This window comes from Pundamilia nyererei, unplaced genomic scaffold (genome assembly GCF_000239375.1).
Source record: "Pundamilia nyererei isolate P.nyererei 1_Seehausen unplaced genomic scaffold, PunNye1.0 scaffold00261, whole genome shotgun sequence".
Classification (NCBI taxonomy): domain Eukaryota; kingdom Metazoa; phylum Chordata; class Actinopteri; order Cichliformes; family Cichlidae; genus Pundamilia; species Pundamilia nyererei.
In genome coordinates this window covers 276061-300134 of record NW_005187662.1, presented here as the reverse complement: position 1 = coordinate 300134, position 24074 = coordinate 276061, and the positions used below count along the sequence as shown (strand labels likewise).

The following is a 24074-nucleotide window of genomic DNA, read 5'->3' as shown; positions in this document are numbered from 1 at the left end:
TCAGAGAAACAAGGAAATCATGGCTTATTTATTCCCTTTTTAATAGCACAAAAAATTTATTAAAAAGAAAATAATAACAGCTTCAAAGTCTTTTTGCTCTTCACGACCCCATCTTTAAACACCACCCAACCATGAATGTCATCTTAAACGTGACAGACGGCTATCAGAGGACAACTGTGACGGCATTTTTAATGTTTCCTGAACAGAGGGCTGCAGACACTGTACAACAAACCAGTATTTTAGCTTTCTCACACACTCACACACACACACACACACACACACACACACAAAGAGAAGGGATTAAATGTTCCAGTATGGCAACATCGGAAGATCCCCAAACCAGCTTGCTCAAAATCGCACGCTGTTGTTTGAATGCCAATAATTACACCTCTGCTTTTCCTGCTATGAGAAGCCTGTGAAAAACCTCAGCTGGCTTCCTGCTCCAAGCACCACTGGGTCTGCATAACTCTGCACTGTGATGTAATAAGGCCATGTGAATTACACACAGTTTGCAGTTTAAAAAGAAGTCTCACACATGCATCTGTCTGATCTCTCAGGCTGCAAAACTGTCCCTGTTTTAATGCTTACTATTTATTAACCCAAGTTACAGTATCAGCAACCATCCTGGAAAACATTTTAAAAGAATAACAAAATAGCAGCAAGTGGACCATAAACCTCGTCAGCAGGCATCTGTGACAAAGCCTGAGGTCATCGTAACCGGAGAAGTTTAGGCACTGTCAAAGAGGAAGGGCTACATATTTCCTCCCCCCATTCATTCACTTTTGGCTGTGGTTTTACAGCTGTGAGGTCTCTTAAGGTGCTTCCAGTCTGCCTCGCTCTCACAGCGCTGGACGCTGCTGAAGAACTTCTTGATGAGAGCCTTGGCCTCTGCTTTCACTGTGGACCCAGAGGCTGGAGTTAAAGAGGACCAGCACACAAAGCAAACTGCAAGTTAGAAATTTCCCATGCACCCTTTACCTTGGCCTTTCCCCCTGCTCCTTCCCTCTGTAAGAAGGTGAGACAGGTAGCGAGCGAAAGACTTAAACAGCTCCTGCGAAATAAAGAAAGAATTTTAATCATTCTGCTTTTAATCGCAAACCTACTTTTTTACAAACACAGCACTCGCTCACCTTTGTGGCAAACTTTCCCTGAGTGTAAAAAGGGTCCAGGTAGCGGACCACGATATCAGCTGCTTCCTTAAGTGTTACAGGCTTGGGCGAGTCAGTGGCCGGGTGCAGGGCTCTCTCCTGCACGTTGGGGTTGAAGGTTACTCTCCTGCTGCTCTCATTCCCGGGCCGGCTGCGCTTCGCCGGAGGGGGAGACTCCGTCATGGTTTTCATGTCATCTGTCACCTGGACACACATGTCATGATTGTTCACAAGCATAAAGTCAGACTCAGGACTCCAGGCAGAACTGAGATCTATGGTTTGGCCTGCCAAAGACTCCAATCTGGATATCTTTGGAAAATGTATAGGATGGTATAAATTTTAGAATTTTAACTGTATTTTCATATGTTTAATGGCTTTCCCCCCATGGTCCTAATAGACATCTCTAAGTAAGAGATAAACCATTAAATAACAGAGTGTTACTGTTCCTTCACAACATACTAGAGAAATTTATGATTTTTACAGATGGTTCACAGAACAGATATATTTAAATATAGGGGATTAAATGTGTGGCTAAACATCTTTACACTATCAGAAAGGAGTTTCACTGGGCCGCCCACTTAAGATCAAAGTGATCTGTACGTGGCCCACGATGTAAAATGAGTTTGACATCCCTTCTTTACAACATGGACTTTAATGAGGAGTTTTCTATTAAAACTAATATCTATCCCCATCATGCTGATGCTCAGTCTGTTATAGAAAAGAGAAATTATGCTGAACAAAAACGAGACTTTGGATTTAGATTGTGTGGATTGTGGAAAGAGGCTAAATGTGTTTTTCTATACTGATAATTCAATATTGTCTGAAGCTATGCAGGAAATTATAAGGAAAACTGAAGAGTGACAGATTTCGACCCACTCCTGCATACTTCAGGTGCTTTGTCGAACACGCTATTTGGTATTTCGTAAAAGTTGCTAAAGCTCCACTGATTGAATAACTGCCAAGCTCAAAACCTCTGGCATTAACATCAGCACAGAAACTGTGCGCCAGGAGCTTCATGTCATGAGTTTCCATGAGTTGCTCGAGCAGTTGCTGAATGTGTAGGTGGCCCAGTTCTTTTGTCCATACAGTGAATGCTAAAATTGTATGCCAACTGACTTCCTGTGGAAAAACCCCCAATCTGAGTGTAAAACAGATTATCATGCTCAAACTCTAATCTCTTAAAACTTTACTTTGTCTTATTTTGTCTTTATACATTTGTCCAAAAGTCTTATTTTTGGACAAACTTATAAAGCCTTTGGAGCACTTCATCTAGCTTCAAACTGCTGAGCGGAAAGACTTGTTTCAAGAAGGACTTTTGTGGGTGTACAGACACCTACCCCGGGAATTTCACTTGTGTTAACCTCTTCTTCACTTGGTTTAAGTTCTTCTTCGTCTTTGTTTTGTCTGTGGGAGAACAGGGGGAAGAAAAAGCAGTTAAAAGTCAATAAAAGGCTTTTTTCCGCTATTTCTGATCAAATTAAGAATCAAATACTCTGTGATGGACGTCAGGTCCTGCTCAGATGTCTCTTGAACTGGTTCTGCAATATCAGCTCCGTCCTCCTCGTCATCATCAGGTATAACAATTATCTCAGATTTGTTTTCTACGAGGATCACATCCTCAGTCTCTGACTGTGCAGCACTGCTCTCTCCTTCTGACGCAGCAGGTGAGTGTGGTTCCTGGTTGATGTATTCCTGGGAGATGGAAGCTGGAGCGGGAGATAAAGCGGCTTCGGGCTCCCTCGGCATCTCCTCCTCATCCTGGCTTTTCTCTGGAGTATGTTTCTTCATGAAAAAATGAGAAATGTTGTGGGAACTCTTTGCTGCTTCCGCCAGCTTCTGCTGCTTCTTGCTCATGGCTCTGCCTCCTTTAGTCGGGCTGCTCAGGGAGGTCGTGACGGCATTTGCTTTGGCTTTGATGGGCGATGATGCATCTGTGTTGGCTTCTTTTCCCTGCATAATGGTTTCTCCTGAGTAGCCATTGAAAAATCCGCCGCTTGTCCTACCTTTGTTAGCCCCTGTTTCCAACATGGAGGGGTTTATTAAATCCTTAGCAGTTATGAAGGGGTTAGAAGAGCCCCGTTGGCCTGCCCCTACCCTCTTACGCTTCAGCTGGGGGGGAAGAAAACATGTTTTCCTCTGAATACTCTGCAGCCACAAAAACCTCCAGTTTTCCTTTTTAAAAAAATTTTTAAAAAATCAAAAAAAAATCTGGGAAAGTAGAAAAGCAATGTTACCGAGTACACCTCAGATGCCAGCGTGAACCCCTGCGGCTCATCAGAAAACGAGGATGAAGAGGAGGATCCAGCCTCTTTGAGTTCTGTTTCTCTGGAATCGCTGCCGCTGCTGCTCCTAGCACCTTCTGCTTTATCTCGACCTGCTGAAGCAGGTGCCGCTTTCTTCATCTCTGTTACCTTGACAGAATAATAGAGCTAAGCATAAACATTTCCCTCTATATGGCAATGAGACATTAACAAAAAGCCTGCACTTACCTTCTTTAGCACCACAGCTTTGTACAAGTTAGAGGACTTGCTGTTTCTGAAGACCTCGTGTTCAATATCCACCGCCAAGGACAGACTGTCAGAGCTGAGAGACAAATGCCGACACTTTGAGAAAAGTTAGTTGTATGTATTTTTTTTTTTTGCAGTATTTTTATGTTTGAGGAAAAAATGTTTAAAAAAAACCAAAAAAATAAAATCAGAATGAATCTAGATAAGTACTTGAGTGCATCTTCTGCCCCCTGCTGGCCTTGAAGCGCCTCCTGCAGGAGGTACAGGCAGTGCTCTCTGGCCTGAAATACAATATGAATCTTATTAACGCCTCGGAAAACGCTCACTTTCTGCTTTTACTGTACAAAATGTCAAACGCCAACGAGCCACAGCCTTTTAAGCTGCTGCGTTTTGTTTTTTTTTAAACGCTGCTTTTCTCATCACATGACCTGAGTCGCTGAAGGACGTGTTCATAAATGCAGCAGATATGAGGAATGTGTGCGTAGTGTTCAAGTTTTGTCTTGTACCTTTACACTGAGCTTGGGAATTCTCTGGCTGCTGGCCTCTCTAAGCGGGCAGTCGATATCTACACAGCAGAATAACACCGGTTACAAAACAGGACAGAGAGAGTTATTCACAATCATTTTTACTGTTCGTGTTACACGTTACCTGGAGGAACAAACTCTTCCCTCTGGCTGCTGTCGTTACCCTAAATAAACACGAGCACAGGCAGAAGGGAAGCCTTCAGTATTCACACGTGTATTAAAGCCAGAACATAGAAGACAACAGTGAGCATTTATTATATATGGCTTTGGGACCACGACGCAATTTTTTGTTGTTTTGCTTCTGTACACATCACATCACTGAATGTGCAGACTTTCTCATTTAATTTAAGGGGTTATCAAATAATTCTGCATTAACTGTTTATTAAAATGAACTGGAGAAACGAATATAGATTGTTTTTAATACTTGGATGAAGCGTAGCCTGCCGTTTCCCCCCTTGAGCTGCTTGGCCTGGACTTCATCCACCTTCAGTTGCTTCTTGTTTGAGTCTCTTTGCATTTAGCTTTGTATTTAATAACTTTAAAGCATGCTCTGTTGGTTAGAGATCAGCTGACTGGCTTGGCAATTGAAGAATCTTCCATTTCTTCTCCTTCAGAAACTCTTGAGTTGCTTTGTGTCATTTTCCATTTGTGCTGTGAAGCTCGGATCAGTTTTGCAGCATTTTTCTGAATCTGAGCAGAGAGTATAGGCCTGTGCACATCCATCAGCAGTCACCATCATCAATAAAAGCTAGTGATCTATATCCGCTGGCAGCCACACATGCCCATCTAGATCACTGCCTCCGCCATGTTTGACAGGTGATGTGGTATGCTTCCAATCACGAGCCGTTTCTCTCCATCTCCAGATTTCTCTCAGCGCTGAACTGTTTTCAGGCTCTTTTGGATATTTTGTGATCTAGCCTTTCTGTTTCCATTCATCGAGCCATCTCCATTTTAGACGTTGTTAATGATGACTGTTAAAGACTTTTTTTTTTTTTTTTAGACATTTTAAGGATGTTTTTCATAACCATAGAAATAATTCCGTCATCATCCACGTTTTTCAGGCGTTTTGATGTTGCTGAGCTGGTCAGTGCACTCAGCATTTTTAAGAAAGAACATGACTGTGTGATTGGCCACTCTCTCTCTCTGATAGTTACTTTGTTTTTTCAGTCTAATCCACCTCTGATATTCTTCTGCTTAACATTTCATGAAAATAACACAAAGACGGATAACGGGGGACTGTGTGTACAAATGTCTGTAGCTTCCAAACAGCTAATGCGACAGTTTTGTAAAAACTTTCAGAGTTAAAGCTGAAAGTTGGCACTTCAATCGCATCATGATGGCTTGATTTAATATCCACCACAATTAACAACATTTTATCATCGTCCAAAAGCCTGTGCATGTGTAGTTGAAGTGCAGAATGTCTCTTTAATGTATAAAGAAAGAAAGATAAAAGAACCATAGTTTTAAGCTAGCAACATTTAAATGAAGCTCTGAGCAACGAAGCCCTGAGGCATCAATAACCTCCATAACTCTCCACACACTATAATGACTTGTTTGTTCTTCCTGCTCAGTTTCTACTTTTTTTAAATAATCATGGCATTCCTGCTTTTTATGCTATGTTATAAACAGTTTGGCCAACCTCCTCTTGGACCTGATGAGGAATACTTTAGTTCAAATGTTGTAAAAATTCCACTGAACATGTGGGAGCCATTTAGCAAAAGCAGCATTTACAGGGCCTGATAGCCCCAGATGGCTTACAGATGTGCAGAGGCACAACACAAACACTCTGGAGATGCTGTCCTTACATTTAGAAATAACGTATATATTTTACCCAAAGAGTATGAGCTGATTTTCTCTCTTTTTTTGTGGTAATCACCTTCCGCATGCTCATCTGCTTCTTGAAAAGCTCAGAAAACTCCTTCTTCCTCTTAAAAGGATCATCTTCACTATAACCTTCCCCTTCGTCATACCTGCGAAGCAAAACATCGGTGTTAACCTACAGGATCAACCATCAAGTCATAAATGCAAGCGGGACATTTCACACAACATCACTAAAAATCGTCCTGCCTTTCAAAGCCGTAACCCTTCTTTCCTCCTCCATAAGTGTCCGGCTGGAACCCGAACGCTCCCTTAGGCTCGCTGCTCTGAGCCGCACCGATCTTGGTGCTGAGCGTGGCCGCTCTCTCCAGCTGCGCTCGCACCAACTTGGGGTTACGGCAGTAGTCGCAGGCCCCCGCGCAGTTCGGCGCCGTGTTGCCGAAAAACTTTGAGATGGTGGCATGGCGGCAACTGAAACGAGAAAAGAGCTACCGTTGAACAGACGAGTTAAAGAAAACACACTCTGCAGTTTGCAGTTGCAAAAAGGCATCATCTCATCTTTCTGATAATGTTTTAGAAACAATATTGATCTTTTAGTTGTTGTGTAACCACCACATCAATCCCCATAATCAATACTTTTGTTATGAAATAGGTCAAGCGCCACTCTTTGTCCCATGAAAAACACAACGCAGTTGCATCAACACTAACCCTAACTAACTGTTATCGACGGATATGAAGGATGGATGCAGAGGCACAAAGTCTGGATTTGGAAACAGTCGTTCAGCGTTGTTTTCTTACAATTTCAAGGTTTTTGAAAAAAATAAATAAATACTATTAATGTCTGACAGCAGGTCACCCGCTTCCTCTGCAGCATGTTTCTGTTCCCTGCTTTAGACGGGATTTTCTTTTCAGAAAAAAGGTCTCTTGTATCACACTATCATATCCAGCATTACGCAACGGCCAGTATTCACACATCCACACACACACACACACACACACACACACACACACACACACACACACACACACCAGCACTTGGGAAACAGCCCATTAGACGAGTCATTTCAGCAACATACCAGCTACCTTGCTAGAAGTGGAAATGCTGCCACCCTCCCTTTCATGAAACAAAGAGAAGCACTAGAAGAGGTGGGGAACGACAGAGGCAAACAAAGCTCTGTGAAGCAGGACTATCAAAGAGAAAACAGCCTTTGAGGCAGACAAAGAAAAGTAAGACACAGCAGTAACTACTCTGTGTGTGCGCGTATGAGACAGCCACAAATCAAAAAACCAAAGAAAACAAACAAAGGGAGCAACAAGAAGCCTGGAAGAGGGGAAGAGATGAGAAGACTCAAAGCGACTGAGGAGTCAGAGCAGCGTGAAAGAGGGCAGAAGAGCGCTGGATGAAATTTGTTATCGTCTACTTTCCCCCCCTCACGTGCAGTTTGTCATCAGTGACAGTGGAATTAACCCTCTTAACTATATCTCAACCTCCACCGCTAATCTCAGGCTCGCCCGAGCACCACTCCTCCTCCGGATGACGTCCCCACAAACAAATTAGCACGCAGCCTAAAGCAAAGGCACTCAGCTGGCAGCTCCGTCAGGGGAAAGAAGAGAATGACACGTTTCCGACCGACTCCTAATTGCCAACTGGTTTTGCGATTTCTGACAGTTTAGGCTCGGCCAAGTTTCACAAAAAAACCAAAAAAAAAACAACCCCAAACTAAACAAACAAACAAAGAAACAACAAGAAGTTTCCGATCAGCAGGTAAGTGCTTTTAAATGTTTCTGTGCGAGCGCAGCGTGAGAAAAACAATTCAAGTAGACGAATGTGTAAAATGTGTTTAAAAATAGAGAATTTCTCAGAGTCACATGCATGTGATCTGTAAATACTGTTCATCGTTTTAACGAACATACAGTCAGCTCCAAAATCTGTTATTAATCAGCATCGCGTTCCACACAAGCTCACGGTCTCAGGTAGGAACAGTCCGCATGGTTGGAAAATCAATCCTTCCTTTTCTCCTGACTTACACTTTCATACTAGGATTTTTAAAAAATAGCATGAAAATATTTTGTAGCATTAAATTCCCACATCACTGTGTGTAGCATAGCTATAATACATGTGGCCCATTTAAGCTGTTTTTATAAAAGTACTGAGTTAGCTCTGTGGCTTTTTTCCAGTGAGCAGAGCAGATATGTATTACTGGATTTTACTGGAAACAACACATTACACTTATACACAGTTAAAGCAATGCAGCACAACCTTTCCCCACATTTAAATTTTCAAAGCCAGGAAGGACAAGTTAGCTTGTGATCATGCAAATCTTCCCCCGATCTCATCCTGGTTTTGAGTATATGTGATACAGGTTTCTGACAAGGAACACGAGACACATACACTTGCATAAATTACACAGTGCAGGTTTACAGATCCTGTGGGTGGAGTTGATCCCTGATCTGATCTGTCACCAGCTCGGCCACTGAGAACAAAGAAAGCTGTGAAACCTGGCTAAGGTATGCCACAGTATCCTGATTTCTAACAGTGTACTTTGGATAGTATTACCACCTTATCCACACTTCTGGAACCAGGATGTTTACATCCAGAATACTCAAAAGCATGTGATCAGAAGGAGGATACACTACCATACACTACCATAACTCCTCTGAATTATCAAGACGTCATGTTGACCCCCAAGTTTCCAGGCTTTGTCCTCAGTGCCAGTGTAATAACTCATATTGTAGTTATTTTCAATAGTTTTTATCCTTTTATGCTTCGTACTGCAAGTGTTAGTTACAAAGAACTCTCAAAACTAGAAATGCCACACGCTGTCACACCCATTCCAGCAATTCAGCACCAGCTCAATGACTTGCCACCCTACCACCGCCCATTGCACACACTGAAGTGTCTGCAGAGCCGTCTGATTAACACATTTATCACAGAGAAGGGCCTCGTTCTGTTCCTCTTGTTAACTCAACCCATATGTGAATCAGCCCGTCTGTTTACGATACTCTCATAAACAGAGCAGCTTCTCTATTAATCGAAGGTCGGCGGTTCGATCCCCACCTCTTACAGCCTGCATGACAGAGCAGAATATTGTTCCTCCAGAACACTTTTAAACCCGGTTGGATTAAAATTGTTCAGGCACAGAAAAAGCACCAGTGCATTTACCGCTTTCTATCAGACACACGTTTCTTCTCGGGCAGTGAGATTCCTGCCTTCTCATGACAACCCGCCCACTAAACCACAGGCTGAAAAACTGCTTAGCTCTGACATGTAAATAGCAATTCCACCTCGCCCCACTCACAGTGTCACCAGTGAGCAACAGGAGAAATACCTAGATTGCAAGGGAAATAAAAGAGGTGCTGTATACCTGTCTTCACTAGGATGGATGCCAGAGAACAGACGCTGAACCTCCTTGGCAGAATCTGGGTCAAGCTTCAAGGTCTGCCCAACGCCAACCCCATAGAGCTGGGAGCTTTCTTCGTCCTGCTAACTTTTATTCGTGAGTTTTTGGTCGATATGTTTTTTTTCCCCCCACATTGCTTGTTCATCAATAAGCTGGTCATGACATTGTTTATTTGCTGCTCTCCCACAGTTGTAGTCCTGCTCATCACAGTGGTGACCTGCGCGAGCTTCTGCTGCGGCTGCTGCAGCTGCTGCTGTCGCAAGAGGAAGCTAAAGGGTCCCGACCTTTGAGCAAAAACAGACACAACTGCAAGCTCTCCACACAGCGAGTCCTGATCGTGTTTTAGAAACACACACACACAAGAATTGTACAGGGTGCATGCTGTGCAGCACTAAAGAACCTCAACCCTTGGACAACAAAACACCTGCCAAACACCGTAAAGGATGTCCTGCAACGCTGCCAAACACACCTGCTCGAGTCAACAGGCTTTCAGGAGAGTCCACATTCCTTGGAGCATCACTGCACTCCCAACAGCGATCCCTGAGGACAGGGCCGGGCCAACTCCAGCTGTGTGTGAATCAGGCAGAAACTTCTTGGACCATACAGGACTGAACACGTGTATGAAACTAACTTTAGGCAAACAGTGAGAAATGACTGGGAATGCCCGATTGGATTGTTTTTTCTCAGAGCCTTCTAAACATAATGATGTGTCACTCTAAAGTAATGAGAACTGGCAGTCAGACTTCTGAGTTAGTCAAGAGCCTCAAGCAGGAAGCAGCTTTCAAAGGATGGTAAGAGAGGAAATCTGCCCTCTGCTGTCCAGAAACAGAAATGCACTCTTTATCTAAAACTGCACGTTACATACTGTGGAACAGGTGAAGGCGTTGTGTTGTGATGTAATGCTTTAAGCCTGCACTTATTGTCAGTTATGCTTTGATCTGTATGTAAATAATAATAAAAATAACAATAATTATAACCTGTCACCGCATGTGTGAATCCTTTACTTACCCTTCTTGTTCACAAAAAGACACCATGGCTTCAAAGTCAGTCATTGCGGTTTTGTCAGTGTCCTTTGCAAAGCCCCGTTTTTCCTGCAGACACATTTAAACACATATAAAAACTGTGCAGCAAAGAGCTTTCCATCCTGCTCTGCTGCTAATCTGACCTGCTTTCTTGCCACTTCCTGCCGAATGAGGAAATTAATTTGCTCCTTATCTCTCGGGGAGTAGTATGTGCGACAGGCGGAGGGCAGGCCATCTCTCCCTGCTCGCCCAGACTCTTGGTAGTAGCTGGCCAGAGACTTAGCGAGGTTCCAGTGAGCTACAAATCTGCAGAAACATTTGAATACACAATGGCAGGAAAAAAAAAACTAGATACAAGAAGAATGCGAGTGATAACTGTGCATTTGCAGCCTCACCTGACATTGGCCTTATCTACTCCCATGCCAAAGCTGATGGTAGCCACAATAACCAGCACTTTCCCCTGCATCCACTCATTCTGTACCCCTGTCCGATCTGTTGCCTTCAAGCCTACAAAAGTAGAGCTCAAACACTAAATTTTACACATCCTATACACAGATCAGGCATAACATCATGACCAGCTGCCTAATATTGTGCTCATTCTGCTTTTGCTGCCAAAAAACAGCCCTGACCCATCGAGGTATGGGACTCCGTTAGACCCAGAAAGGTGTGCTGTGGTGTTGGGCACCAAGATGTTAGCAGCAGATATTTTAAGTCCTGTAAGTTGCGAGGTTGGGCCTCCGTGGATTGGACTTGTTTGTCCAGCACATCTTTGGGCAAGACACTTCACCCGTTACCTACTTGTGGTGGTCAGAGGGCCCGGTGGGAGGCAGCCTCGCCTCTGTCAGTGCGCCCCAGGGCAGCTGTGGCGGCTGTAGCTTGCCATCACTAGTGTGTGAATGTGTGTGTGAATGGGTGGATGACTGAACATGTAAAGCGCTATACAAATACAGGCCATTTACCATTCAAACAGGCCACAGCCATCAGAGAATACAAGTCCCATGAAGGGGTTAACATAGTCTGAAGCAATGCTTAGGTAGTTGGTACAAGTCAAAGTAACCCAAAGTCACCCAAGGGATCCCAGCAGAACATTGCCCAAAGCACAACACTGCCTCTGCCAGCTCACCTTCTTCCTATAGTGCATCCTGGTATCCTGTTCCCCAGGTAACTAAGCATCTGACCATCCACAAAAAATGTGATTCAGACCAGGCCACCTTCTTCCATTGCTCACTGGTCCAGCAATTTGAGCTACAGTAGCTAATCTCTTGGATAGCCAGCCTTCATTACCCCCGGTTCACCACTGCTCCTTTCTTGGAACACTTTTCATAGATACTGACAACTGCATCTAGGAACGCCGCACAAGAGATGTCGTTTTGGTGATGCTCTGATCCAGTCTTTTCCTGCTAACACATGAACTTTGAGGACAAAATGCTCTCTAATATTTCCCACCCACTATGAGGTGCCACAATGAAGGATTAATGAGTGTTATTCCCTTTACCTGTCTGTGCTCATAATCGTATGCCTGATCAGTTTATATAGATGTAAAAAAAAAAAAAAAAAAAAAAAAAAGGGGAAAAAAAAAAAAAAAAAAAAGGAGGTAAAAAAAATAATAAAATAAAATAATTTTACCTGCATGATACGGCTTAGCTACGACTCCAAGCTTCGTCAGCTGGTGAGCTACCGTCTCACAACCTTCCCTGGTCCGACAGTACACAATCCCACATCCCTGTTTACGAACACCAGACAGTTTGATTAAGCCAGAGTTTGCATGAAAGAAAATGGCAAAGAGTGTTATTCCTCCACTCTAGGCAACAAAATCAGTTGTATTCACACAAGAAAATGCTGTGTGAGCTCAATCAAGCCGTTAATAACAACAGAAATGTTATAAAACAGAGAAAAGGCACACAAACAATCCTGAAATAAAATTTAACAAAAAGTCATTCTAGAAGTAAAACATACAGGTGCTAAAATGCTTCAATAATTAAAAACTTGTTCTGTTTTTTTTTTTGGTTTATTTTGTTTGTTTTATTTTATTATTATTTTTTTAAATGTAAATGGCAAAGTCGTTTAAACCTTTTTATAAGTGATGCTTAAGGATGGGAATTGATAGGAAATCAACCACTTTAAAGAACTCTACCAATTCTGCCACAATAAGTATTCAAATATCCATCCAGAATTAAACTAGAAGCTAACTGTTGGGTACCAAAAGCATCTGGTCAACATGCAACTTGCTAAGGGACATTTGATCTAATCTAATCTAATTATAGGGGTTGTATCTATTTATGGAGCCTGTATCTACACTTTCGACATTGTGTGGATCAGAGAAAATCCCAAGTCAATTATTTTGCACCCAATTCTTGTTTTTTAAAGTCACATACAATCATTCCCCAATGCAAAAAGAACAGTTTAAAAAAAAGTAATTAAAAGCTCAGAATTTGCATGACATTCATGCCCATGATGAGTATTTTTAAACTTGTGGCCAAAAATGTAAACCCCTTAGGCAAACTGTCGCTACTCTATCTGAATATTTCTGTTTGTAAAAAGGATAACACATGACAGCCTACAGTCTACAAACCTGTCCGTTAGATCCACCTCCGAGTGATAATGTTTTCTTAATGAAGGCACAAAGGTGGACGTATGGGTTTGGCAGCAGCTCCCTGAAAATCACATCATAGTGCAAGTTACTCCGGAAGACGGGTGTAAGAAAAGAAAGCGGCGAGGACAGCCTCAGGGACTGAATGATGTCCTCCTGTACATTCTTGGGTGCTGTTGCTGTTAAGGCCAAACAGGGAACTCCTTGCAATCGAGCCCGCAGTTCACCCAGCTTGAGGTAGTCTGGTCGGAAATCATGGCCCCACTGCGAGACGCAGTGAGCCTCATCCACAGCCAGGTAAGACAGCAAGCCACGGGAGCACAGGTCCATCAGGCAGGGCTGGAACGCGGGCGAGGCCACCATCTCTGGAGTGATGTAGAGAAGCTTTAGCTTCGGGTTGCTGCTCCCCAGGTCGGCCAGGATCAACCGGCGCTCACTCACTGGGAGCTTAGAGTTGATGGAGCAGGCAGGGATGTTTAACTCCTTCAAGTGATCCACTTGGTCCTGGATAGAAACACGAACAGGGGTTAAAGCAAACCTGATACTGCAAAACTTATTTGAAGGTTTTGGATTGGAGCTCAGGAGCTAGAGACAGACGCTAACCTGAATGAGAGCGATTAACGGGGATATAACCAGAGTAATGCCCTCAGCAAGCACTGCAGGCAGCTGGTAGCAGAGCGACTTTCCTGCTCCAGTAGGCATGCACACAAACACATCCCTGTCACCTGCAGGAAGACCACAGAGACCACCGTGTTACACATTATTCTGTCTCTCGCTGTCTGTGAAAACCAACTGAACCTCACATTCAAAACTAAAGACAAACAGCAGTTATGTTAGCTTGCTAACGTTCATCTAACAGAGAGGCAGACAGGAAAAATGAGCCGACTTACCTCTTTGTACTGCTTTAACAACATCTTCCTGCAGTTTAGACCTGAAGTTGTCGAACCCAAAGTGGGTTTTTAAGGCCTGTTTTAAATTTGTTGTCATCGTTTGACTACCTGCTGGGAACTCATATAAATCTTCTTAGGCATCGTCGCGCAGTGATTGCGTCATCACGGGCGCGTAAAACACAAAAAAAATGTAAAGAAATATTTTGTTTGTTTGCTTCTTTTAACGGCGTTAAATTCAGTTTGAATATATTTGTTATAGAATTATTTGATTTAATTTTTTGATTAAAATTGTATGCGTTATTTTGTATCTGCATTTTGTCATGGTGAAAGAGTTAGAGTTCTGTGATTGGTCCCGCTGATACGCCTTTCAGCTTCTATCTATCGATAACAAATAAGTCCTGAATTTCCTAAAAATAAATAAATAAATAAATAAATAAATAAATAAATAAATAAATAAGGACCTTTAAACCATACAAACGTCACATGCAAATTATGGAAAAATTCTGTAGTTGTACTGAAGAGGATTAGTATGGAAGAGGATTATGGCCACTGGGGGGAAAAAGTGGGCACATGTTTTTTTGTTTTTCTTCTTCTTTTCCAGAATTCTGAGTAAAAAAGTCTGAATTCTATGGAAAATTAAAGGTCAGAATTCAAACTTTTTTCTCAGAATTTTCTTTTTTTCCCCCTCAGAATTCTGACTTTTTTTCCTCTGAATTATTTTCAAAATTCTGACTGTAATCTCAGAATTCTGACTTTTTTCTCAGAATTTTCTTTTTTTTCCCTCTCAGAATTCTGAAAATAATTCTGATGAAAAAGTCAGAGTTCTGAGATTAAGGTCAGAATTCTGAGAAAAGAAAGTCAGTCAAAAAATGAGGAAAAAAGAAAAGAACTATTTTCAGAATTCTGACTTTTTCCTCAGAACTCTGGAATAGAAGAAAAAAGACGTGCCCACTTTTTTCTGGTGGCCCTAATCCTCTTCCGTACATTTACATTGTTTAGGATCATCGTCATGTTGAAAAATGAAGCCACTACCAATCAAATGTTTTCAAGGTTTTGTTGCATCATAGATTATAATGTAATCTAGTTCTTTTTTTCAGTTTTTTTTTCTTTCTGCTTTTAATTTTATCAATCTTGATTAGATCCCCAACACTGCTAGCTAAAATAGAGCCCCAAAACATGACAGGGCCTCCACCATTTTGCAGATGGCTGTAGACACTCACTATTGTATTTCTCTCCTGACTTCTCCCATACATATTGACAACAATTTCAACCAAATACTTCAAACTCACATTCATCACTCTTTAAGACCTGTTGTCACAGACTTTCAATCCAGTTCTTTTGTCATTTGGAATGGCTCAGCCTTTTCCCTTAACTTAGATGTGCTAAGTTTTCTGCTAATAGCTTTTTGGGAACCTCCTTGTTGGTGAAAAAATACTAATCCATGCCCGTCAAATAAAAGAAAGGATAATAAATTCAAACTTGTGCACTCAATTCTTGTTTTTTACAGTCATTCAAAACATATGCCGTACAATCATTGCACTCTGGAAAAAGGACAGTTCAAAGAAATAATAAGAAATCCAAAATTTACACAACATTCATGCCAATGATGAGTGTATAAATTGTATATAACTGTATATATTTTAAATACATTACCAAACAGAATATCAGTAGTATCAATAAAGACATGAAGCATCAAGACATAGATTTGGTTTATTTATTATTCACACGAGTGCATTTTATTGCTGGATTAATAATGCACAATACATCACATTAACACTATAGGTTTCTCTTGAAAGAAGATGACGGCATTTCATTAGATGGCATTTCATCACGTATGTGAGCAAAAGGGTTGCACTATAACTCTGTAGTGAGAAAATGGAAGCAACAATCACATTAAAGCAGCAGCATAGAGAGTGGTCACAAAGTGAAGCTATTCAGTAGCACATTTAAGGTCTTTTGCAACCTCCCTGTGATTTGGGATTGTTATACTTCACTATGATGTCTACTGATGTTTTTTTTTAAAGGAAATGCCCACGGAGGGAAACTCAACCCCACATGCAAGATGTGGAGCACAGACACTGGGTTTTGGCTGCTGGAGACCTGATAACCAGATCCTTGATGATCTCCACTGTGCCAAACAGTGGGAAAAGCTTCTCATCGAAGCTCTCGTTGTAGGTGTAAATGTGGAAATGTTTGTCCACATCATAGAAGGACAGCTGGTTGTTGTCATAGTCGAGGTAGACGCCCACCTTGCGGGGGATCAGGCCGGGTGGCAGCGCGGTGAATGGCACCGTCAGCGCCTTAAGCTCAGTGCCCCTCTCCAGCCGCAAGGTCAGGTACCCCGTATCTGTGTTCAGCGACTTAAAACCTTTCCTCAGGGCCGACTCTTTAGCAACGCCCAGCCGCCAGTCTCGCTCTCCCACTTCCACCTCCCAGTAGTGGCGACCAGTGCCGTAGCCCTCCGTTCCAACGGCACACCACCAACCGTCAAAACGCTGGTGGTAGTTGGGAATATCTTTTCTCTCAAAGCCACAGCGCATCCTTTTCTCATCAGTAGAGATGAGCAGATCAGGGTTGGCCGTGTCCAGATCCAGGGTCACCTCCACTAGAGGGGAAATGTGAAGAGGTTTAAATTACAAAACAGGTTGAGCAAAGATTATATGGGGGAAAAAAGCTGATTAAATATTTAATTTTGTACCTGCAGCATCTGCAATCCAATCCCACACTGCCAAAAAAAAGGGAAAATAAAAGTAAGTGGATCTAATAGTGTAAATGCACCAGCATGGGAATAGTAATGTGTGATTCGTGGTCTACAGTATCTCACCTGGTTGAGGGATGTAGGATATGGCACCTGGAAAAAGAGAATGATAAACTCATAAGAGGGTAAATATTTCCAAAGAAACAACCAAAGTCAGCTTGATTTACGATTTACAAACCGATCTTCTGAGTCTTCTGTTTCCACAGAAGCCACTGCTGTGGGATGGTGTCCTGTAGGAACAAACAACAAAGAGGCCTCATTGATTAACTGCAGCGAGTCATGCAAGCTGTAAAGTTTGACCTGTGGATTACAGAAAGAACTTCTACCTTGTCAGGCCGCTGTAACATTAAAGTCCACATAAGCAGCTCCATGGCGGTCAGCAGATTGGGAGCACGGCCCCAGCGCCAGGCGGACTGCACGTCCTCCAGATTCTTCACCACTGGTTCTCCGGGCCACACACTTTGCTGCAGAATGATCAATGTCAATAAAAAACAATGAGCAAACTTATTTTTTGTTTTGAAGGAAATATTAGTTGTATGTCTGAACCTCCCACCTCAGGCTGGGCTCTTATATCCTTGATCCATTCGAGAATAACAGCTTTGGCCTGCTGCAGGTCCTTCTCACTCGTCACATCGGGCTGTTTGCCCTCATTCATCTCTGGCCAGCCATCAGTCTGCATGGGTCTCATCTGCACAGAGAAAAACACACATTTATTAAATATACCTCTATACCTAAAAGACGTGTAGTTCTACTGTGACTATTAATTTTCTGCAGGAATCTGATGTTTCCTTTTAGGTCATCTGACTGTCCACATGTTCACAATTCATAAGATTTGATCATATTTGGTCAGGTTTTAATTCAGCTTACTTCTTCCAAAGTCTGCTCAAGGTCACATTTGTCATTTTATGGGCACATTTCCATTTTCTCAGCATAACCTTCATGCACACTACTTACACTCTCACCAATATTCAATTCAACCCTTTCAGCAAAGTCATTAACACAAGGTTCCCAGTGCATGCATACAATAATAAAGTGAGAACTTCCTGGAATGCCAAATCATGTGATAGCTTGAACTATCGCTCTGTCACACGTTGTATCTTTTTAGATTGTAACGACCATGATCTTACTGATCATCCTATTAGCTGGCCATTCAACTACTAGACTTGTAGTCAAGACCGCCTAAACCAAGACCAAGGCAATACCAAGACCAAGTCAGACAGAGTCAAGACCAAGACAAAGTCGAGACGAGTCCAAGACCGAGACTAAAAAGTCTTTAAACTGCAGCTAGATGCTGGTTCGTTTACAGGTGTCAGGCATATTTACAGTATGTGTTTTTGCGATGCACTCGCACAGCCCTCCTCACCGCTGTCTACTGTCTCACTCACTTACTGAGAGGACAGACGCACTCTCCACTTGACTGCCGCGTCTCTCACCCTCTCTGTTTGTCACATAATGATATTATCCTATATCCTTGCATGTGATTGGCCACAATATGGAGGGATTGGAGCATAGCTGGGCCACTGTGTGAAAGCTGACCAGCGAAAGGAAATTAAGTGAGGAGCCGGCTCTCGCTCAATGGGAGTCGACTCTTCTGATTCACTACAAAGCACTCTGTAAGCACAGCTCTTAGAGCTGATGCTTTTGCGTATGAAACATTATCGAACGTTATGTTGTGTGTCATGGATACTGTTGACTCCAAATCTCCCGACCACTATGTCGATCTGAGAGAGCAAGACCGAGACAGCAAGACGAAGACGAGACCGAGGGATCCAAGACCAAGACCACATAAAAGTGGTCTCGAGACATCCAACTCCATCAACTACCCATTCATTCATTCCTGTCCAGATCTATTAGAAAGGCATAGTTGAGGCTAACATCAGTAGTATGGTCAATGCTATGACATACTGACATGTAAATATATTTTCAAGCTTTTTAAGGCAATGATTACTGCTGGTTACTGTATGTAGTCATGATACTTCTGAGCTTAAATTTCTCATTTGCTGTTTGTAGAGAACTTGTAGAAAGTACAAAAGGTGGACATAGCTACGGCGACTTTCTGTAGTGGTGAGCGATTTCACCGGCACCATCTTGGTATCAAAAAACTGAATGTAAAGACGTATCAACCTGTGACACCACTTGCTTGCTAGCTAATTGCTTGCAACCGACAACTCACTGCCAGTGAATGAGCTGATAATACCGCAGATAATCCTGCTAAAACATGATTTAACCAAGACTTTCAAGACAGAAATCTTCCCATAGACTTCTATTGAGGTTTTGCAATCATTATGGATGTGCAAAAATCATGGCGACAGTGTAGGACCACTAAAGTCCCAGTAACACAGTACTAGAGACCTGGTCATGAGGGGAAAATTATTATATGAAAATGACTGCTAAAGCCCCATTAACAAAGTCTTACTGACTAATCAGTGACCTCCTAGCAACCACGTGTTACTTTGGGAAAAATGTGTATTCCTCAACTGGTTGGCAAAACCTCCTTGTGACTGCTGCAGTGGTAGTTTGGATGAAAGTAAGGGACTTAAGTAAGGCTACAGTAAGGCTGTAGGGTAACTGTAAAAGTGTGACACAAACCAGAAGTGTCAGCCTTACTATCACTAAGCTAGTGGTTAGCAAATATTTGTAGACAAGCATGTAAAACTGCAGGCAACTCTAGTCTGCTAGCTCAAGTAATCACTGCAAGGTTTTGGGGAAGTCTCTTCTTTGCATGATTGTATCAGGTCCAATATGTTGGACAAGTCTCACACAATATGCACATGGTGTCAAGTGGGAAACTTCAATAGGACTCAGTCTTTTTTCAAACACAGCTATCGCCATCTGGTGGCCTTCACTTAGAATGCAAGTTCCACTTCCACATTGACTTTATTTTTCCAGAAGCTACATTCATCTTTACTGTCTGTGGTTGAACTAGAATAATTTGTCCTGCATATGACTGTTTGCGACCATCCTTGACTCCACAGTGTATTTGAATTATCATTGGCTTGTGCAATACAGCCAATCAATGGCAAAACAATAGTATATCACTTCCCACACAAATGATGCTTTGGTACTTTTCAGTTAAACACCTTGCTTTCCAGCATGGAGGCCCACTGTAGGATGAAGGCCCTGCAGAGAGGAGTTGGCCAGATGTCATTTTGGTTCCAGATGTGCTCCAGCATTGCTGATCTCTGCAAGGGTAAAATGGAGAGAAAAACACTGGATTGATGAAGACTGCTAATTATTTCAGAGTTTAATAATTCCTTCATTAGGCTGTAAACAACAGTGATGATCAGCGTCACTTTTGGCATTAAGAGAAAACTGTTACAATGACACAATCCCATTCATCCTGAAAGCGCACACTAAGACAGTGAGGGAATGCAAGCATCAGTTCAGGTTCACAAGACGTTTTTACCTGACACACTCGGCCGATGTCTCTAGCCAGTTCCACAACGAACAACTGGTCCTCATCCAGGGGCTCCCTCTTCTCTTTCTTTGCCCTCTTGTGCGAATCCTGCGAGGAAAATACAAGTAAAGGATTTTCCGTGAGAAAATGCTGGAGTAAAGACGAGTGTTCGAGCCACAAAGAAAGACATTTAGACAGCATTAGTGCTGGTTCACAAGGGCTTTAGAAAGTAATAAGGCCAACTGGGAAAGGGGGCGGTCACTTAGCCTAATCAAAATGCACATCGGGGCTCTGATCCTGTCAGCAGAAAAAAACAGCCTCTGTCTCAGTTCATCACATCAACTCCCTGCATAGAGTAACCCCCCTTTTTACTTACATTAAGCCAAACACCAACACCAAACAGGTAAGATTATAAAAAAAATGTATTATGTCAGCTGTCTACCTGAGTATAAACGTGACCTCCTGCCAGGGGCCACGTTTGAACATTAAACACACAATATTTTTATTAGAGTGTACAGAAATGGGTTACCTTGATCTTGGCCGTCAGGTTTTTGGCCGGCTCCACCATGAAGTGAAAACACTGCATCATTTTGGCTGGCCTGTCCTAACATGACACACAAAACACACAAAAAATTTAGCTTTAGCAAACTACCCATTCATTCATTCCTGTCCAGACCATGTGTCATCCTGACAAGCAGCATTACGCGGTAATGAAGCATTTATGCACAATCTGCTACATCTCAGAAATCTGATGGCAACTCCATGGCAGTAAAAACAGCAGTGAGTTATCTCACTGCTGCTCCTCAAACCCCTAAGGACTTGTTATTGTCCTTGGTGTCTTCTAGGAGGTGAATGCTGAAGTGGAAAATGGGCAATGTTTAGTTCCAAAACACTGGGAGGTCAAGTAAATCAGTAAATACATGACGATGATGGAAACATCACATGGCCTTTTGGAGATCAGGACGTAACAATAACAGTAAAAGGTGAGGGATGCAGCGGTGGAGTTTTGGCAAGTTATATAAAGGATCAACAAAGTTAATGAAGTCATAGATGCCACACGTATGCAGAGCACAAAGTCTTTAAGAAGGTCATCGAGCAGAAGCAGAGAACAGCAGTGATTATTAACTTGAGCAGCAGTAAAGCGATAAAAACAAGCAGTCTGAGGCAGGAAAGGCCCAGATTTTCTGTCTCCCTGCCTTATTTACTCTGTATGTCACTCACTCTGGCCTTTTTCTCTCCCTCATCATCTGCAGAAGAATACAGTGTGAGCTCAGTCTGTGTCTGGTTGGCACTGCATCAATTATCATGACCAGACAAAACTGGTTCTCAGGCTGAGCAGGACGTACAAAACCCCCCCACAACAAAACACAACACAATGCAATTAATAAAGCCTGTATTTGCATGTAATATCACCCCTTGTTTCATGTGAATAAACTGTGTTTCTGTGCAGTTTGAAGACGGCTCGAAATAGCGCTGGTTAGGCCCACTTTCATATACAAAACTAAGCTGCACCACTCAGGAATCTACCAACAACACGCACCTGTACATACACGTCAATGCTGCGTCACACAGGAAAACAACAACAGCAATCACAACACATAAAATCAAATGAAAGACTCAATTTTTTTTAGACGACACGTCTAACGATGGGGAAGTGCTCGCTTTGTATTAATGCTGTGGGAAAGCATGACCATGCAGCTTTTGCAGAGTGAGAGCGACCCAGTTCGCAGGCAGCTGATGACTGCGCAGGAGGTAAACACAAATCTGCTGAGTGACTTTGCGGCAGATTCGCATCACATGTGCAAAGATGCCTCTTTGCAGACGTTGCAGACTGATTTTTACCACCAATGTCCACACAACAAAATGACAGGTTCATGCATTTATAGCGTTGTTGTCCTATAATTCGTCCCCTGCAGTGCGTCCTGCGAAACAGCGCGGTTAGTAATAAGGCGCCAGCTGACCTGCAGCTTACCGGGATCCGCGGAGTTTTGTTGAAGCTCTTCGGTTTTCCTCTTGCCTCTTTCTTTAAGCGAGAAGCTGCCGGGTCTAAAAGTGTCTGGTCTCTGTTCTGCAGTCTGTGTCTGACCTTGTTTACATACCAGACTGACAGTCGGCTGCTCGTGCAGTTTCGTTTTTTTCCGTGAGTGACGAAAGCGGCTCATTAATGGGCAGAGCTCGCGACCATCTTGGTAAGGTAACAGTATTTTATGCTGTCTTAAAGAGGCAAATCTGTAGTTTGGATTCAAGTTTTAAAAATGCGACTGTTTCACTTGTGTATTTACATTTTCTTGCACTGCAGCAAATCAGTTTATGCCACTGGATTTATTTTACATGCACAGGTTCATTCAGCGCACACAGACTAACTAAATCTGATAAACCTGATATCATTTCTGCTATTAAGGGCACACTTGCAAGACTTGAAGCGCAGATATATTAGATTTAATCCTTGCATACTGGAAGTTCACTGTCATCTCAGCATCAGCTTAAACTGCTGCCTCTGATTATACATGTTTCACCGTAACATTTGTTTTACTGTGTAACGGCTGTCTATTGTTAAAAAGGCACATTATATTGTCAAAAGTTTGCCTCGTCTGCCCTCACACGCAAATGAACTTGAGTGACATCCCGTTCCTAATCCATAAAGTTTAATATGGATTTACAGCCTGAACTCTTCTGGGAAGACTTTCCACAAGGTTTAGAAGTGTTTATGGTAATTTTTGAACATTCTCCCAGAAGAACATTTGTGAGGTAAGACACTGATGTTGGACGAGATGGGTCTGGCTCGCAGTCTCCACTCTAATTTCCCCCAAAGGTTTTCTCTCAGGTTGGGGTCAGGACTGCGCAGACCAAATTCTTCCACACCAAATTCGCTCATCCATGTCTTTATGGATGTTACTTTGTGCACTGGTGTGCAGTCATGTTTCACTGGAACTAGGGCCTGAAGCCCAACTGCTGAAAAACAATCCCAGAACATAATCCCCACTCCACCAAACCTTTTTTAAAAAAAAATTATTTAACCCTTATTTATACAGGTTGTCCCATTGAAACTCAATGTCTCATTTACAAGGCAGATCTGTTCCGGACAAACATTAAAATTACAACAATACAAGAAATAATAAAATAGCTAAATTTGTCTAATTCACACAGTCATATCAAATACAACAACAATTCCCAGTGATGATTTCACAAAAACATTTGCATGTCTTTTGAAGTCTGCAAGTGAAATCAGTTGATTGATTGATACTTTACATTTAGTACAATGAAGCCGGACAAATAGTGTTGTCCTTTCAAACCCAGACTTGTCCATCAGAATGCCAAATGGGGAAGCATGATTCGTCACTCCAGAGAACACACCTCCACCGCTCTAGAGTCCAGTGACGGCATGCTTTACACCACTGCACCTGACACTTTGCATTGTGTTTGGTAATGTAAGGCTTTGTTGCAGCTGCTCAGCCATGGAAACCCATTCCATGAAGCTCTCTGCACACCGATCTTGAGCTAACCTGAAGGCCACGTGAAGTTTGGATGTCTGTGACTGACTCTGTAGAAAGTTGGCGACCCCAACGTATGATCCTCAGCATCTGCTGACCCCGCTCTGTGGTTTAACATGGGCTACCACTCTGTGACTGAGTTGCTGTCGTTCCCAAGTTGTTTCCACTTTGTTATAATAGCACTAACAGCTGACTGTGGAATATTTATTAGTGAGGAAATTTCACGAGTGGATTTGTTCCACAGGTGACATCCAATGACCGTACACCTCTAAAGGTCACTGAGCTCCTGAAAGCGATGTATCCTTTAATAAATGTTTGTAGAAGCAGTCTGCATGTCTGGACGCTTGATTTTATACACCTGTGGCCACAGAAGTGATTGGAACACCTGAATTCAATGATTTGGATGGGTGACTGAATACCTTTGTCAGTATAGTGAATGTAAGGTATGGAATACCTCAAGCTAGATATTTTGTGTAATTTTCAGTCTTTATTAAGACCTTCCATTTGTATTAACAATGGCTGGGATTG

General features: G+C 42.5%; 2 protein-coding genes and 1 long non-coding RNA gene across 5 annotated transcripts; 1 reads left to right on the top strand and 2 right to left on the bottom strand.

The window, feature by feature from the left end:
* Window positions 1–573: 573 nt before the first annotated feature.
* recql5 (RecQ helicase-like 5) lies at window positions 574–14062 on the bottom strand. Its single transcript, XM_005750083.1, has 19 exons — window positions 13901–14062; window positions 13614–13735; window positions 12993–13514; window positions 12047–12143; window positions 10816–10927; window positions 10564–10726; window positions 10407–10489; window positions 6247–6468; window positions 6056–6149; window positions 4304–4343; window positions 4162–4220; window positions 3866–3936; window positions 3638–3731; window positions 3383–3559; window positions 2641–3257; window positions 2486–2552; window positions 1131–1352; window positions 979–1051; window positions 574–897 (listed from the first exon to the last, which is right to left on the bottom strand). Exons 1-19 carry the CDS (start codon window positions 13995–13997, stop codon window positions 773–775), a joined length of 3057 nt encoding a protein of 1018 aa, XP_005750140.1. The 5' UTR covers window positions 13998–14062; the 3' UTR covers window positions 574–772.
* Window positions 7265–10374, top strand: LOC102213054 (uncharacterized). The gene is made up of 3 exons (XR_312189.1): window positions 7265–7762; window positions 9376–9494; window positions 9588–10374. It is a non-coding gene; the product is annotated as an uncharacterized LOC102213054 (long non-coding RNA).
* A 1530-nt stretch (window positions 14063–15592) lies between the features above and the next one.
* On the bottom strand, window positions 15593–22238 carry LOC102212394 (butyrophilin subfamily 3 member A3). Of its 3 annotated transcripts, none has more exons than XM_005750080.1 (10): window positions 22017–22238; window positions 20585–20659; window positions 20065–20163; window positions 19739–19840; window positions 17212–17346; window positions 16985–17122; window positions 16837–16888; window positions 16725–16751; window positions 16599–16625; window positions 15593–16505 (listed from the first exon to the last, which is right to left on the bottom strand). In XM_005750080.1, exons 1-10 carry the CDS (start codon window positions 22215–22217, stop codon window positions 15946–15948), a joined length of 1416 nt encoding a protein of 471 aa, XP_005750137.1. In that variant the 5' UTR covers window positions 22218–22238; the 3' UTR covers window positions 15593–15945. The 3 variants fall into 3 exon arrangements, with proteins under 3 accessions (XP_005750137.1, XP_005750138.1, XP_005750139.1); XM_005750081.1 differs by having other exon boundaries at window positions 22028–22085; XM_005750082.2 differs by having other exon boundaries at window positions 20585–20654; window positions 22028–22074.
* Between the last annotated feature and the right edge of the window lie 1836 nt (window positions 22239–24074).